The sequence below is a fragment of the Callospermophilus lateralis genome, chromosome 17 (genome assembly GCF_048772815.1).
Source record: "Callospermophilus lateralis isolate mCalLat2 chromosome 17, mCalLat2.hap1, whole genome shotgun sequence".
In the NCBI taxonomy this organism is placed as follows: domain Eukaryota; kingdom Metazoa; phylum Chordata; class Mammalia; order Rodentia; family Sciuridae; genus Callospermophilus; species Callospermophilus lateralis.
In genome coordinates, this window is record NC_135321.1 from 48,676,585 (window position 1) to 48,692,823 (window position 16,239).

At 42.9% G+C, this 16,239-nt stretch overlaps 1 protein-coding gene across 1 annotated transcript in view; it reads right to left on the bottom strand.

The window, feature by feature from the left end:
• Colec12 (collectin subfamily member 12) overlaps positions 1-15,553 on the bottom strand; it is a 178,055-nt gene extending 162,502 nt beyond the window's left edge. The window contains exon 1 of the mRNA XM_076836737.2: positions 15,392-15,553. Within this exon, the coding sequence (XP_076692852.2) occupies positions 15,392-15,398 (7 nt within the window). The 5' untranslated portion in view covers positions 15,399-15,553. The remainder of the gene's footprint in view (positions 1-15,391) is intronic.
• Between the last annotated feature and the right edge of the window lie 686 nt (positions 15,554-16,239).

The following is a 16,239-nucleotide window of genomic DNA, read 5'->3' on the forward strand; positions in this document are numbered from 1 at the left end:
TTTCTCTGAACAGAGGGAACTTCTTTTCTTCTCCAGTGGGAAAAAACTACAGGAGACGTAATTGAGCCACATTTTCAGTCCTGGAGGACATGAGCTTCCAGAATAAAAGGGTCCATCACTGTCCAGCACAAAGAAAGGAAAGAGAGCCACTCTAAGGCTCATTATCGTAAAATTCCTGAACACTAAGGACAAAAGAAAATCCTAAAAGCTCCCAGGCGGTGGGGGGGGGGGGTGACCACTTATAATGGCTAAGATAAACAAACAAACGAAAAAACAAGCAAGTACAACGCAAGCATATCACTGGCATCAGGGGTACCAATTTTTTTTTTTTCTTTTTGAGACAGAATCTCACTAAATTACCAAGGCTGGCCTCAAACTTGGCGATTTTCCTGACTCAGCCTCCCAAAGCCAATTCCATTTCCTTCCCCTTGGATCTGGCTGGGCCCTGTGACTTGCTCTGGCCCATGGAATGTGGCAGCAATGGCTGAAGATGACTTAGGAGCTAGGTCTTGGAGTTCTTCCGGCTTCTATTTTCATAATCTGGGCAGCTGGCAGCCATGTGAAAGTCTGACTGTCCTGCCAGACAAGAGGCTATCAGAAGAGAGAGAATCCCTGGAAAATGAGAGTTTCTGCAGGGAAGGACACACCGGCAGCCCTCAGTCACTCCAGCCATCCCTGGTGACTCTCCAGACACAGCAGTGACACCACATGTCCAGCAGGGCCACTAAAGGAAGCAGAAATGAGCTCTCCTTACCCAGCTCAACCTGAATTGCAGAACTATGAGCACAGAGACAGCTGCTGGTTTAAGCTAGAGTTTGGAATGGTTTGTTTGGCCTCTGCAAGTAACTGAAAGAGAAGTAAATGCCAAAAGAAAATGCTAAAAATGTTATCAAGAGGTTGCCTCTGGAAAATGGAAAGAGATGAAATGAGAATGGGCCAGGGGTGAAACTGCTATTTTTCATGATAAACTTGTGATATTATTTGACTATATGTATCCCTACCTCTGGGGAGAAAAAAAGAATAAAACAAGCAAAAAAAAAAAATTTTTTTAAGTGAGGGGAGGGCGTGCAGGAAATAGGAATGGAAGACGAGGTCAGGTAGACATTCAGTCCCAGCTACTCAGGATCCAAGGAAGACTTCAGGCATGAGACCTGTCTCTTTAAAAAAAAAAAAAAGAAAGAAAGAAAAGAAAGAAAGAAAGAAAAGGGAGAAAACCTGCTATCGGGTCCCTTGTTGCACTGCAAGAGTTGTGTTCCTGTTTCTATTTTTCAATAAATCCTGCTCTTCACTCATCAAAAAAAGAAAAAAAAAAGTTAGATAGACAAAAATAAAGTATTCAGGACCAAAGACACTAACAGCTAGAAAATATACTCAAAGAGTTAGAGAGTGGAGTTCAGACTGAACCAACAGAATAAAATGTTCTGCACTTGGAAACTTAAATACCTGGCACAAAATAGGTTTCCAACAAATACCAAACTGAACAACATAGCCGGTTCAGGGTTTTTCTTTTGTGTTTTTCAGTACTAGAGATGAACCCAGGGCCTTGCACAAGCCAGGCCAGGGCTGTACCAGTGAGCTACACCCTCAGCCCCAGGGATATGGTAATCATGGACCTGGGGCTCAAAGCCAGAGCTCCACACATGCTAGGTGAGCACTTTACCACTGAACTACAGGCCCATCCCTCAAATTCAGATGGAGTCAGGATAAAGGACCATGAAAAGGGACTTCTCTTCTAAGTGGGGCTTGGTGGTACTGTGTACAGGCGTGTTTCCATCAGCTGCACTACCCCATTTGAGCCCAGATGCATCCCAGTTTTATATACTTATCATTACTGTTAGAACTAGAGTCCAGTCCCATCAGTTGATAAAATATTTCATTGTTTCCAAACTAGCTGATAGCCAGGCCCAGTGGCAGATGCCTATAATCCAGGAACTTTGGAGGCTGAGATAAGAGGGTCAGAGTTTGAGACCAGCCTCAGCAATTCAGCAAGGCCTCAACAACTTAGTGAGACCCCGTCTCAAAAACATAAAAAGGGCTGGGGATGGAGTTCAGTAGTAAAGCACCCTCAGGTTCAATGCCTAGGACCAAAACGCCAAACCAGCTGGTGAACAGCCTCTGCTCTGAGCATTCCTACAAGTTGTTACTATGTGTTGCCAGCACCACCACTACCTACTGTAGCAGATCCATGGTCCTGCACCCCTGGGACAAATGACTAGTATCATCTGTATCCCTGAGTCTGTGGCCACCCTCTACTGGCCAGTGCTCCATGAAGTTGCTATCACGTGGGGGACTGTCACTTCTTAAGAGGGCCTCCTGAGTTGCTAAATACTTGGGGTATTCCCATGAAGTTGCTGTAACATTCTGGAAGGTGACTTTCCTATGGTCAGAGGCTGATGTCATTAATGATAAAACCTGGGCTTTGAAATTAAAGACCCTGGCTGGAAGACTGGCCCCACCTTGTATTGGTAATGGAAGTTTGTGTCTCCTATGGAATGGGCCAAATAATTCTTCTCTCTCATATTTTGGGGAAGAAAAAATAAATGATAAATGGAATATATCCAACATGTACTCGTTGCTCAGTAATTACAAGTTTTCTTTGAAGCAAGGGGCCAGAAAGAGCAATAGCAGCCTCTGTGCTTTCAGGTCCAAATAAATATCCCAGAACTTTAATGTTCATGAAGTATAGGAAAGCTTTAGGTTTGGGTAGGGACTAATTTAATCACGTGGCTTCAAAAAAACACAAAGCTTCAGTCCAAAATGAGTATCTGGGGGAGGCGGACAATAGGAAAATTCATTTAGCAAAAGAGTAATACAGGATGAGTTCAATTTGGGCTTAAACCCAAAGTAGCACTAAACAATCTCTTCGATACTGAAGAAGATTTATCTTAATATATTTGGGGCCCAAAAACTGAAGAAAGACTTTTTTGAGACAGGGTCTTTCTATGTTGCCCAGGTTGACATGGAACTCATGATTGACCTGTCTCAGCCTCCCCAGTGGCTGGGATTATAGGCTCACACCATCTTGCTTGGTTAAAAAAGGCTTTCTTTAAGTTATTTATTTATTTATTTATTTATTTATTTATTTATTTATTTATTTATTTATTTATTTGCCAGGGATTGAACCCAGAGGCACTTAATCACTGAGCCACATCCAAGCCCTTCTTCTGTTTTATTTTGGGATGGGTTCTCACTAAATTGCTTAGGGTCTCGCTAAGTTGCTGAGGCTTTTGAACTCTCCATCCTCCTGCTTCAGTCTCCCAAACCAGTGGAATTACAGGCATGCACCACCTCACCTGACTTATTCTTTGATTTTGAGTCCACCTTACGCAGTACTGGTCCTACAGTAATCCCCCACCCCTTTATCTGAAGTTTCACTGTCCCTGGTTTCAGTTACCCTTGGTCAACCTGGGTCTGAAAATATGAAGCAGAAAACTCCTAAAATAAACAATTCATAGGTTTTAAATTGTGTGCCACTATAAGTTGTGAAATGAAATCTCATCACACCCCACTCGGTACCACTTGGAACTCAACTCATGCTTTGTTCCAGCGTATCCTATACTGTATATGCTACCCGCCCGTTAGTCACTGTTACAGTTTGGATCTGGAGTATCCCCCAAAGGCTCATGTGTTGAAGGCTTGGTCCCTAATGTTTAGAGGTGGGGCTCTTACAAAGTGATTGGGTCATGAGGGCTCTGACCTCATCAGTGGATTAACTGGGGTGCATTAATGGGAGGTGATGGAAAGTTTAAGAGGTGGGGCCTAGGTGGAGAAGTAGGGAGGGTGCGCCCTGGAAGAGAATATCTTGTCTCTGGCCCCTTCTTCCTTCTCTCTCTCTGTCTCCCATGAAGTAAGCAGCTCCACTCCACCATGCCTCTCCACCACGATGCTCTGCCTCACCACAGGCCCAAAGCAAGGCAGCCAGCCAACCACGGATTAAGACCTCTGAAACCATGAGCCAAAATAAATCTTTGCTCCTATAAGTTGTTTTTCTCAGGTATTGAGTCACAGCAACAAAAAGCTAACAGTCACTCTATAGCTGTCTCAGCAGATTATCTGTCATGGTATCAGCACTGCAGTGCTATGTCACGATGCCTACATTATTCACTTCAATTCACCTCATCACGAGTGCACTGTACCACTTAACATCATCACAAGAAGGTGAGCACAGAATAATAGATATTGTGAGAGATACCACATTCACACATTTTTATTCTAATTATTAAAATTGTTTTTTTATAATTGATATGATTATTTTTCACATGTGCTAGGCAAGCAGTCTACCATTGAGTTATAACCCTGGCCCTACTTTATTATTATTGTTAATCTCTTACTGTGCCTAATTCACAAATTATATTATATATATATATATATATATATATATATATATATATATATATATGATTTAGTACCATAACTAATTTAGGGATAAAAGTAACAAAAAATCCCATCAGTTGTGTTGAACTATAAAGGAAAGAATAAGGTATCTTATCTCTTTTCATCCCCCAAATGAGTATGTATGTACTATCTGCAGTTTGAGTTGTCCACTGAGGGTCTTGAAACATTCTCCCTGGATACAGGAAAGACTACTGGATTATCCCTGGTTTCATAGCTCTATAATTGTAAAATCTTATGTGACTCTTTGCATAACTTCCCTATTCCACAGAGGTATTTCTGGACTATAGTTATTAAATATTCTACAAGTGTATGAGCTCAATGCAGTATTAAATACCTGAGACTCAAGGTTGACAATGATGTTGTTTTGGCTCAGGATATTTTTGAGGGAGTAATTAGACCTGCCTTCCATTCAGCTGCTCCAGATCTTTTCCCCTATCCCAGACAGATGAAGGAGCTAGTAGCAATTGAAATACTTTGGACTATTCAAAACTATTACAAAAGCTTTATGTCAATTACTCAGCTGTCTTCTCAATCTTGTTTTGCAACAAAATAATAGAACCACTTTCTGATTCAATGGTATAGTTTTTTAATTCAAAATTACAGGTATGAAATGACTCCAATTTTTGGCACAACTTGAAATTCTGATGCTTAAAAAAATAGTAGATACTCATTTTGGGGATGAAAGGAGATAAGATACCACGTTCTTTCCTTTACAGTTCAACCCAACTGATGGGGCATTTTTGTTACTTTTATCCCTAAATTAGTAATGGTACTAAATCAGATTTCTCCTAGCAGCTTCAACAACTTAAAGTAAGCAACAGATAGAACATTCAAAACCTTGACACCTGCGTCCATCACTTACAGGTGACCAGAGCACACCAGGTGCTTCCCTTTCTTCTGTGCAGGAAGTTCTCATCCAGTTATGTCAATCATGTTAATAAGAGAGTCAGGATGAGGGCTTGAATTCCTGCCTCAAACTGTAAGGGTCCTAATGGGATTCAAATACATAGGTGACTTGGCAAGAAAAACTAATACCATCCACTTTTCTGGAGGCACAAAATATGCGGCCCTTGTTTGAAAAATAAATTGACATATCTTTTTGCTTTGAATTCACTTAACATTACATTTAGATTATCTAAACAATTATGTTAAAGCAATGTACTATGATAATTACCAATGAGAGACCAAAACCGAGTTTAAGAGTCAAAAATTGAAAAAACTTCAAATTTGATCTCCTCTCACCTCCCACACTGAAATGTCACACCTGGTTTCACAGTGACCTTAACACAACTTTTACCTTCCCTTTAAAACATTTTTCTTGCCGGATGTGATGGTATACAGCTCTAATCCCAGCAACATGGGAGGTAGAGACAGGAGGATCACAAGTTCAAGACCAGCCTCAACAATTCAGCAGGGCCCTGAGCAACTTAATGGGACCCCCATCTCAAAATAAAAAGGTCTAGGGATGTGGCTCAGTGGTTAAGCACTCCTGGATTCAATACCCAGTGCCAAAAATAAATAACTTTGAAAAAATAGAATAAGATAATTTTATTTAATTACATTTACCTTGTTATAGTAATTATAATCTGAAATATAAAACATAATTCAAGAAAATGAATCATCTGGGCATGGTGGCACACACCTGTAATCCCAGCTACTTGGGAGGCTAAGGCAGAAGGATTGCACATTGGAGGCCAATCTGGACAACTTAGTAGACACTGTCTCAAAATTTAAATAAATAAATAAAAAGGGCTGTGAATATAGTTCTGTAGTAAATCGTTCCTAGAACAACAACAACAACAAAAAAAAAAAGGCCACTAATTAGCCAGCACACAGTGGAATACAAGTATAATTCCAGCAATTTGAAGGGCTGAAGAAGGAGGATTTCAGATTCAAGGCCAGCCTTAACACTTAGTGAGACCTTATCTCAAAGTAAAAAATAAAAAGGGCTGGGATGTAGCTCAGTGGTAAAGCACTCCTGGATTCAATCCCCAGGACTAAGAAGAAAAGGAAGGGAGAGAGGGAAGGAACAGCTGAGGGGAGGGGAGGGGAGAGAAAGAGAAGGAAAGAAGCTGAATCAGTTCACTTCTCCAAATAAAAATGCCCCCATATTCAACCAGAGTATCTGATCCTCACGTAGGACACTTTCCACCTTCTGCCTAGAATTCCAATTGTTTAGGCATAGTCTTATCTTGTCTAGCTGACTGCAAACTCTTGAGGTCAGAGGCTTTATTTTACTCATGTTATTTGATATTTATTTCTACAGTGCCTTGCATACAGAAAGTACATACCAAATATTTTTTCAAGAAAAACATAGGGGCTAGAGGTATAGCTCAGAGGGAGAACACTTGACTAACATGGATAAGACCCTGGGGTCCATCCCCAGCAACACACACACACACACACACACACACACAACATAAATGAATAAATGAAAAAAAAGAAGCTAACTAATTAGGACTTGGTGGCCCAACTGTAAATAATAAGTAGAAATATGACAGCTTAATGAAAACTTACCACGACTAATGAAATAGACATGATGTCATACGGTTAAAAATCTTATATATACATATATTAGTCTTCATAGTTACTTAAAGACAAATTTATTTAATGTTGTGATTCTTTGATGTCATATCCTTATTGGATATAATTGGACACTGGATTTGAGACACAGGTCTCAAAAAATATTATGTCATAGTCAGGCGTGGTGGCACAGGCTACCCACTACTCAGCTACTCAGGAAGCTGAGGCAGGAGGATCACAAGTTCAAGTCCAGACTATCTCAAAATAAAGTTTAAAATAGGACTGGGGAGGTAGTTCAGAGGTAGAACACTTCCCTAGCAAGCATGAAGCCCTGGGTTTGAGACCTAGTACCAAAAAAAAAAAAATTATGTCATCCTCATTAGGCACCTTAATAGTGCTCCTGGAAAGTTAGTGCTCCCAGGTAAATTAAATATATTTATATGGGGCTGGGGTTGTAGCTCAGAGATAGAGCACCCGCCTGGCACGTGTGAGGCACTGGGTTCAATCCTCAGCACCACATAAAAATGAATAAAGATATTGTGTCCAACTACAACTAAAAAAAAAAATTAAAATAAATAAATAAATATATTTATATGTATTTATCAATACTCTATCACTACTATAACAAGTAGAAAAACTGTACCATTACTACAATGACAAACTTCACTATAAATATGCCCCTGCAATTTGGGGTTGGGTCTGATTTTTGATGACCATCATGACAATGACAGCCACAGGAGTAAAGGCCGCTGGAGACAACCTATGCTAACCCTAACCCCCAGGGGGTGCACAGCTCACTCCTACATCTGAAATTTGAAAATGTATTTCAGAACAGAACATTTGTGCCAGGGGCAGCAGCACACACCTGGAATGCCAGCCACTTTGAGACAGGAGGACTGCAAATTCAGGGCCAACTTCAACAACTTAACAAGACCCTGTCTCAAAAACTGAAAGATAAGCTGGGCAGGACAGTGCACAACCTGTCATCCCAGCAACTAGGGAGGCTGAGATAGGAGGATCATAAGTTCAAGACTAGCCTTAGCAATTTAGCAACTTAGTGAGACCCTGTCACAAAATAAAAAATAGAAAGGGGCTGGGGATGTGGCTTGGTGGTTAAGTGGCCCTGGGTTCAATCCCCAGTGCCAAAACTAAATAACTAACTAAATAAATTTTTTTAAAAGGGCTACAGAGGCAGCTCAGTGGTAAAACACCCTTGGGTTTAATCCCCAGTACCACAAAATAAATAAATAAACGGAACATTTGCTTTTATGATCTAAACTATATCACTTGAATAAATTAACATAAATGGTCCATTATTGGCAATTAAATTGCTGCCCGGAGGAAGCAGCAGGTTATAATAATACAATATATTACAATAACTAAAGCATCTTCAGTTCTTATTACATGGTAAACAACTGATCTACACGAACCTACTGAAACCTTAAAAGAGCTCTAGCCAACCAGCAGATGCCATTCTCTCTCGTTCCACAGATGAAGAAACAGAGGCCCCAGAAGGTTAAATACTTGCCTGTGGATCACCGGGCTCTCTGGTGTCAGAGCCCACACTGCTGTGGCCACACAGAAATGATCAGGGCCAACTCCAAGTTTCACTAAGCATGATTATGTTTTATAAGATGATTATAGTTTAAAGCTTATATTACCTACTTTAAAATTGGACTGTTTAACCTTTGCCTAATGAATTGTTTAATAAACATCAGCTGGTTTCCTAACATTTCTAAATTATAATAAAGTGTCTGCCAGGCGCTGTGGTACACACACCCTGTCATCCTAGGGGCTCGGGAGGCTGAGGCAGGAGGACTGCTAGTTCAAAGCCAGCCTCAGCAACTTATCGAGGCTCTGAGCAACTTGGCAAGACCCTGTCTCTAAATAAAAAAATATAAAAAAGGGTTGGGGAAGTTGCTCAGTGGTTAGTGTCCCTGGGTTCAATCCCTGGTACCAAAAAGAAAATGACAGAGGCCCCCCAAAGGTGCAGCTCCCTCCACAGATCCAGTGACAAGTTCTCATTCACATAGAATGTCAAATATCCAAACTCTCAGGCTGGTGAATTCCACTTCATGGGATGCTGAGTTATAACACCAAGCTATTCAGGAAACATAAAAGAGTCTTGTTTAATATATCCAAGTCCAATAAATTTATTTAATTTTAAATATCCTCCTATGTTGTAAAACACGTTTCTTTTATATTTTTAAGAATACCGATTAAATATTTATGATAAATTCAAGGGTTCAGAGAGCTTGTAGAATCTCCCTGAAACCTTAATTTTGGAGTAATAATTTATGCTGATGTTGGCTTTCACAGCCATATACTTATGAAAGTCCCTTAAGCAATCAGCCTGGCCTTTTCAAGGTACTATATTGGTTTTGGCTGTTCACTTAAATAGAAATCAAATCACTGCTTGATTGAAAAGTTGCTTCCCTCAAGCTTTGGGTGATTGGTGTGGTTGGAAACTGTTATCAGCGGTAAAAATAAAATACTTTCAAAATAAAATAAAATACTTTCTACAAAGAATGTTTATACCTCCCTCATTTACAATTTGCCCTTGAAAATGGCACTTCTGACCAATTATCACAGGCTTGAGGTTTAACATGTGGATTCTGGAATCAGGAGATCTGAGTTTGAGTACTGAGTGCCCCCTGACAATCTGGACACCCTTGGACAAGTGCAACGTCTCCGAGCCGATTTTCCTAACAGTGAAATGGAGGAAATAATGACAGCATGAGGCTCAATAAATGTTAGATCTGATGTAAGGGAAAAACAAATAAGTGGGGATATTAAGTGGCCCATCAAAAATACTTAAGAAGTTGTTGGTGAGCAAAAACCACAGTGCAGACCAATCTCATCCCTGCCATTCATCTTCCAGCACAGTACCTTGTTCCCTGCCTCGTGGCCACAGACAGGTCTCTGGAAGCTGAGGCAGTCTGTGCCTACTGAGGACCCTCAATGCCTAGAAGGAAGAGTGGGTTCTGCCACCAGTCTGGGCTTCCTCTCCAGGGACTCCACCTCTTTTTCCCACCAGAGAGACATATGTCAGATTTGCCTTCCTGAGAGATTACCCACATGCTGGGTTTACCCAAGGCCAAACACACTTTTTCTAACACAAAATTTAAGTGTATTTTCCCATTTGAAAGCTCAAGAGCCATGTGACTGACTTTGGCAGCAATTGCATCAGCTGTTTTGAAATAATATTTTAATAAGCATTTCTTAGAAAAATTAGATATCCAGTTATGTCATAGCTTGAGAGCTATCATCTGCTGGCTTTTGAGCAATGTGGTAAAAGGTTGGGGGTGGGAGAAGAAAGCATGGGAACAATCTTGGGAAATTGCAAGGGACACCACAGAGAAGATCTATACTTAGCAATAATTAAACCTCAGATTAAGAATGTCAAGCATCCCCCAAAGAAATGAAAAGTCAAAAGTGTAATTAGATTGTAATTTGCCCTCCAGAGGGGCAGTTCGCATACCCAATCAGTGAAGGGCCTTATTTTGTTTACATGTTTCTTCAGAAAATATGATTCTTTCAATGTTAAATGCAGCCACTCTTACACACTTATCCCAGTTAAGCACAAGAAATCTAAAGAGATACTGAGAAAGCAAGGAGACTGAGTCCCCAGAAACAGAGGGTGGGGAGAAATACAATACTGACTAGTGAACTTTAAAAGTATTAAAGTGCCAAATAGTATTTCAGAAATGTTTATATACAAAAGTTCAAAAATAAGCAGCTGAACACTATGCTTTGATGGCACCAACAGCCTCCTGTGTTAAATTAGAAATGTGATTTTTTTAACCTCAGTAATCCCAAGTGATACTGGCTGTTTTCTGTTGTCTCTTAGGCAACAAGTGCCTCTGCACTTAAACTCACTAATATCCTCAATTTTCAAAATAAGGAATTTGATTTAGTAATGACACACCTAACTCTAGAGGAGTCAGATTTCCTTCAGAAAGAATGTGAATATTTATTCAAAAACGATGAGATGTATCATGTAATGAGCTAATTGAAAATGAAACTGGAAATAAATTAAAGCAAACTTCATTTTTTAATCAGCTTGGGAGGTTTCAAGTATTGCAGCAACGAGGCAAGAGATTATCTTCTGGAAAATGTATAATGATGTCATTATTTTGGTGCTCCTTACTCCCTGGATGAAGAAATAGAAGAGAGAAAGATGTTTGCTATATTCCATAGATAGGTGGCGCTGTGGCTAATAGCACATTGGAATCATACCAAAACCAGGTTTTTGTCCAGCTGTTTTATGTTATTATTTTTAATTTAATTTTTTTCCAGTACTAGGGACTGAACCCAGAGGCACTCTACTATAGTGCTACACCTCCGGCCCTTTTTATTTTGAGACACAGTCTCACTAAATTACCCAAACAGGCCTTGAATTTGAAATCTTCCTGCCTAGCCTCCAAAGTGGCTGGGATTACAGATATGCCCAAGTTGCTAGACTCAAAACTGGGAGTATTACAAAAGCCATGTCTAAATAAAGTTTAAATGTCAGAATTAAAAACTGTCAAAGAGGTACTCTAAAAAGGTAATTGACTTGCCCAAAAAGCCAGATAATTTCTATAGAATATGTCCAATTATTTTCTACTTGGCAAAAGAAGGTTTCAGGTTAATATAGTTGTCCCTCAGCATCCACATTAATGCCCCCACCAACAATACCAAATCCAAGCTGGGTATGGCGGTACAGGCCTACAATCCCAGTGGCTCAGGAGGCTGAGGCAGGAGGATCACAAGTTCAAAGTCAGCCTTGGCAGAAGTGAGGTGTTAAGCAACTCAGTGAGACCCTCTAAGTAAAATACAAAGTAGGGCTGGAGATGTGACTCAGGGGTCAAATACCCTGAGTTCAATTCCCTGTACCCCTCCCCCCAAAAAAATCAATACCAAATCCAGATTGCTCAAGTCCCCCATATAAAATGACTCAGGACCAAGGTTGTGGCTAGGGGCTGATATTTTAGCTTAATAGCAGAGCTCGTGTTTAGCATGCACAAGGGCCTGAGTTGGATTCTCAGCATCACAAAAAAAATAAACAAACAGTAAAATGATACATTACTTGAACAGAACCCACACACACCCTTGCATGTACTTCAAATCAGCTTTAAATGGCTTAATAGACAATACAAAGTAAATACTATGTGCATGGTTAGTAAATTATATTATTCAGGGGATAATGACAAGAACAAAGTCTGTATGTGTTTGGTATGGACACAGGGGTTTTTTAAAATTTTTAATCCTTAATCTTCAGACATAGAACCTATTGTGAATATAGAGGGCCAACTGTGATTTTAAGTATTGGCCTTGTCACTGCCTTCTATCATTTAGGAAAATCAAATTTTAATGAAGCCTAGTAAATAAGCAACTATGCAACATAATTGAGAACCTAGGTGAAATCTTGGGTTGGTTACCTAAGAATAAGTGTCAGAATAATTCCACTTGGTAAGGAGGCATGGATAATTCCTTCGTGCCTAGGAATAGTACTCTGGGCTGCGCTTCAAAAGTTCCAGGTCCAATTGTCTGGCTCCTCTCCTTCCTGGCTGCTGTACCAATTACAGGTTACTTGGCTACTTAGTTCTCTGGGATACCCTTTTCTCCTCCTCTACATAAAAAGTCATTGTATCTGGTGTCCTAGAGTCTTCCAAGCAACACAGGGAAATCTGTGAAGCTTGTCTTTAGACACCTATCCATCCTCCTAATTAGCAATTTATATTTTCTCTAGATTCAGTTTCCACATCAATAATGTGGCTTCATTAAAATGGGCTATGGAACCAGGAGTGGTGACGCACACCTGTAATCCCAGCAGCTTGGGAGGCTGAGGCAGAAGGATCAGGACTTCAAAGCCAGAATCAGCAAGGGTGAGATACTAAGCAACTCAGTGAGACCCTGTCTCTAAATAAAATGCAAAATAGGGCTGGGGATATGGTTCAGTGGCCCTATGCCCCTGAGTTCAATCCTCAAAACCAAAAAAAAAAAAAGGCTGTGGCTTTAGCTCACTGGTAGACCACATATTTAGCATGCCCTGGACTCAAACCCCAACACACAAACACACATGCGTACACGCATGCACACACACACACAACCTGCTCTTAGGAATGCTGAGAGGATTAACTGCAGATTGCTTATAGGAGTATAGCACAATAGATGCCACTTAGTAGGTACTAAAAAATGTTTCCTGCCCCTCCCTTCCTCATCTCACCAACTAGACAAGTAAATGCCAATTATGTAGCAATAGCAAGCAAACCTCAGACAGAATGTTTTTATTCTTTTTTTAAAAAACCACTGAGCCACATCCCCACTCCTTTTTATATTTTATTTTGAGAGAGGGTCCCAGTAAGGGCCTCTCTAAATTGCTGAGACTGGCTTTGAGCTTGCTATGCTCCTGTCTCAGCCTTCTGAGCCACTGGGATTACAGGCATGCACCACCATGCCTGGCTTTGAATATTTTCCTAAAGGAGGCCTTTGAGCTGGGTGCAGTGGCATACATCTGTAATCCCAGCAATCTGGAAAGCCAAGGCAGAAGGATGGCAAATTTGAGGCCAGCCTTGGCAACTTAGTGAGGCTCTAAGCAACTTAGCAAAACCCTGTCCCAAGATAAAAAATAAGAAAGGTGTTGGGATGTAGCTCAGTGGTAAAGCACCCTGGTTCAAGCCCCAGTACCAAAAAGGGAAAGAAAGAAAGTTTTCAAGAAGACTAACCTACACAAGGATTTACCAGTTCCTGAACCAGTCTCCCCAAGTGAGGCAGAAAATGGTGGGCTTTCAGGCAGTGCCCAGGCCACAGCAGGTAAACCACGAAATTTCTCCAGTGGGTCGGCTACCTGGTCCAGAATGCAGCTTGAACTTCACATGTTTAGAGCTTCTAGGTGTTTTCCATTACAGATTCAATTAATATTGAGAAGTACCCAAGCTGCGATTATAGTTATTTACTCAGTAAAACATACAACCAAAGTTTTAGGGACCATGTGGGCGCTGATGGAGTGAGTGGCTTAACTTCCTAAAAGATAGAAAACTACTGGCCTTACTGATCAGCAAGAAGACCCACTTCTGGCTAAAATGATGATAACTGAGTCCCGGAGTAACTTGCAGCCATGTGAAACTCTTTCCTTTCAGGGGAGGATCCTTTAATCAGAACTCGCTAAGGAATATGAGAAGGCAAGCACACTATGGGCATTTTGAAATTTTCTGGGGAGAAAGTTAAATCATGTCTTTTATTTCTCTTTCCCTGGGCCACATTTCACCTGGGGTACAGTTCCCTCCCTTCCCTGACTTCCTCTTGTGGTGGGCAAGTGAATCGGTAGATAATTATCTCAGGACAGTTCACAGCGAATGGCTTTTCAGAGAAACCTCCCGGAGCCAAAAGTTACTTTCCAAGTGCTGAGTTCTCCAGGCGCCACCGCGCCCCCCTCCCCACTAATACCGCCCTCACCCCCTCGACCGCGCAGCAGAGCAACCCTGGCAAGTCGTAGGAATCGCATCGCGTGGAAACTCGGTCACCACGGTCATAGATGGCATTTCCACCCAGCCACGGACCGCGTGTTATCCTAGCACAAAATCGAGAACTTCGGTCTTGGCTAAACACCACGCCCGCCGGCCCAGTCTAAATGACTCCTTTTGATGCCGCCGCTGTAATTATTCATCTCTCTTATAAATCAAGATTCTACTGACAAATCTCCGTGTGTCCACTAAACAGAGGCTGCCCTGCAAAACCCTTCTAGTGATTCTTTTTAAAAGTGCGATACCATCTGACATTTCTATAAACGGGCCTGCAGAGTACACCGCCAGGGGTGGAGGGGGGGGCGATTAACGGGATGGTCTGTGTCACCCCTTGAGCCCCCGTGGGCACACCAACCCCACAGGCGGACACATGGAAGGGACGCGGAACGGAGTGCAGTTATTTTCCAGTCAGTGCATCTGATGGAGAAAGATGCCAAATGCACTTCCCCAGCCAGCTGAACTCGGCGGGCACCTAATCATTGCCAGATGTGGGGAGGGCGCACGAGAACATCCCAAGTCCGGGAGAAAACACCCGGTCAGCCGCGCCGCGATCGCCCGGTGGAGAATCGGCAACCAGGGGAGAAAAGAGCAGCAGGGAGAGAGTGGAGAGCGCGGCAGAGCGGAAAACAGACTGGGAGGAATGATGATGCCTCACTCTCCTCCGCATATTTTTTCAATTAAAAAGTTGGAAACAAGAATCCGTAAACAACGACTTAGGGTTTCATACTACTTTGCAAAGACGCGATGGGGAGGAGAGTACTTGAGCGCTTCAAAACCCCAACCTCGAGGTCTCCCGCCGTGTCCAGCAGTGGAGCCGGGGAGCGCCCCCAGTGTCTGCGCACCAACCCGGCGCCTGGGCTCCCCGGGACTGCAGCCTGCGTAAAAGTTTGAGCAAAAGGCACCTCCGCCGCCTTCCCGCTCGCCCGAAACCCTGCCGAGCTCTGTGAAGTCGGCTGTAGCCCTACCTTTCATGGTGACCGAGGAAACGCACAGCCAGCCAAAGAGCTCCGCGCGAGCGCCGCGCCACTGAGGAAGTCGCGCTGAGCGACTGGTCACTGCACGCCCATGGCAGCCGCGCTGCGCGCCAGCCCTCTGCGCTCCAGCCCTCCCTGCCTAAGCCGCACTCTCCGCTCAGCGCTCTGCTACCGCGGGGCTGCCGCGCGCGCCGCTCACCCCGGGCGGGAGGCGCCGCTCCCGCCAGCGCCCCTCCCCCTGGCCCGGCCGGGGCGCGCGGGCGGCCGCGCCCACGCCCCTCTAGCTGCCTCCCGAGCCTGCCCCGCCCTCGGCCGCGGTCGCCCCTGCCCAGCACTTTCTCGCCTTTGCTCTCCCAAGCTCTCGAGCCCTCCCGGGTTCTTCCCTTCTTGCCCTAGATCTCTATCCAGAGGAAAGCCCCTCCCAAGGAGGTCTAGGGTTCACCTCCGGGGACGCAAAAGGTGCTGCTGCTGCTGCTGCTGCTGGGGATTCTAGAACCCAGACTGACTACCTACAGATGTGGGGGCGAGAGAACTGGTGAACGCGTAGTACAGGCGTGGCAGGGCAAGACTGTCCCTTCCCCAAACATCTTAGGAGCATGAAGAATTAGGGAGCGTCCTCGGGATTCAAACTTTCTAAGTGCGTGCGCTTGTCAACTCAGTGTCACCCAAGGACAGCCGGAGTCACTAGGATCCCAAATCACCATTGGACGCTTTCCTTGCAGAACTCAGAGCAGAATTCCACTTTTTGGAGCTCACTGTAAAATAAATAAAACAAAACAAAACCATCCCCGACTTGGCTGGAAAATTACCCTCCTGCCCACCACCCCTGAAATTATCAG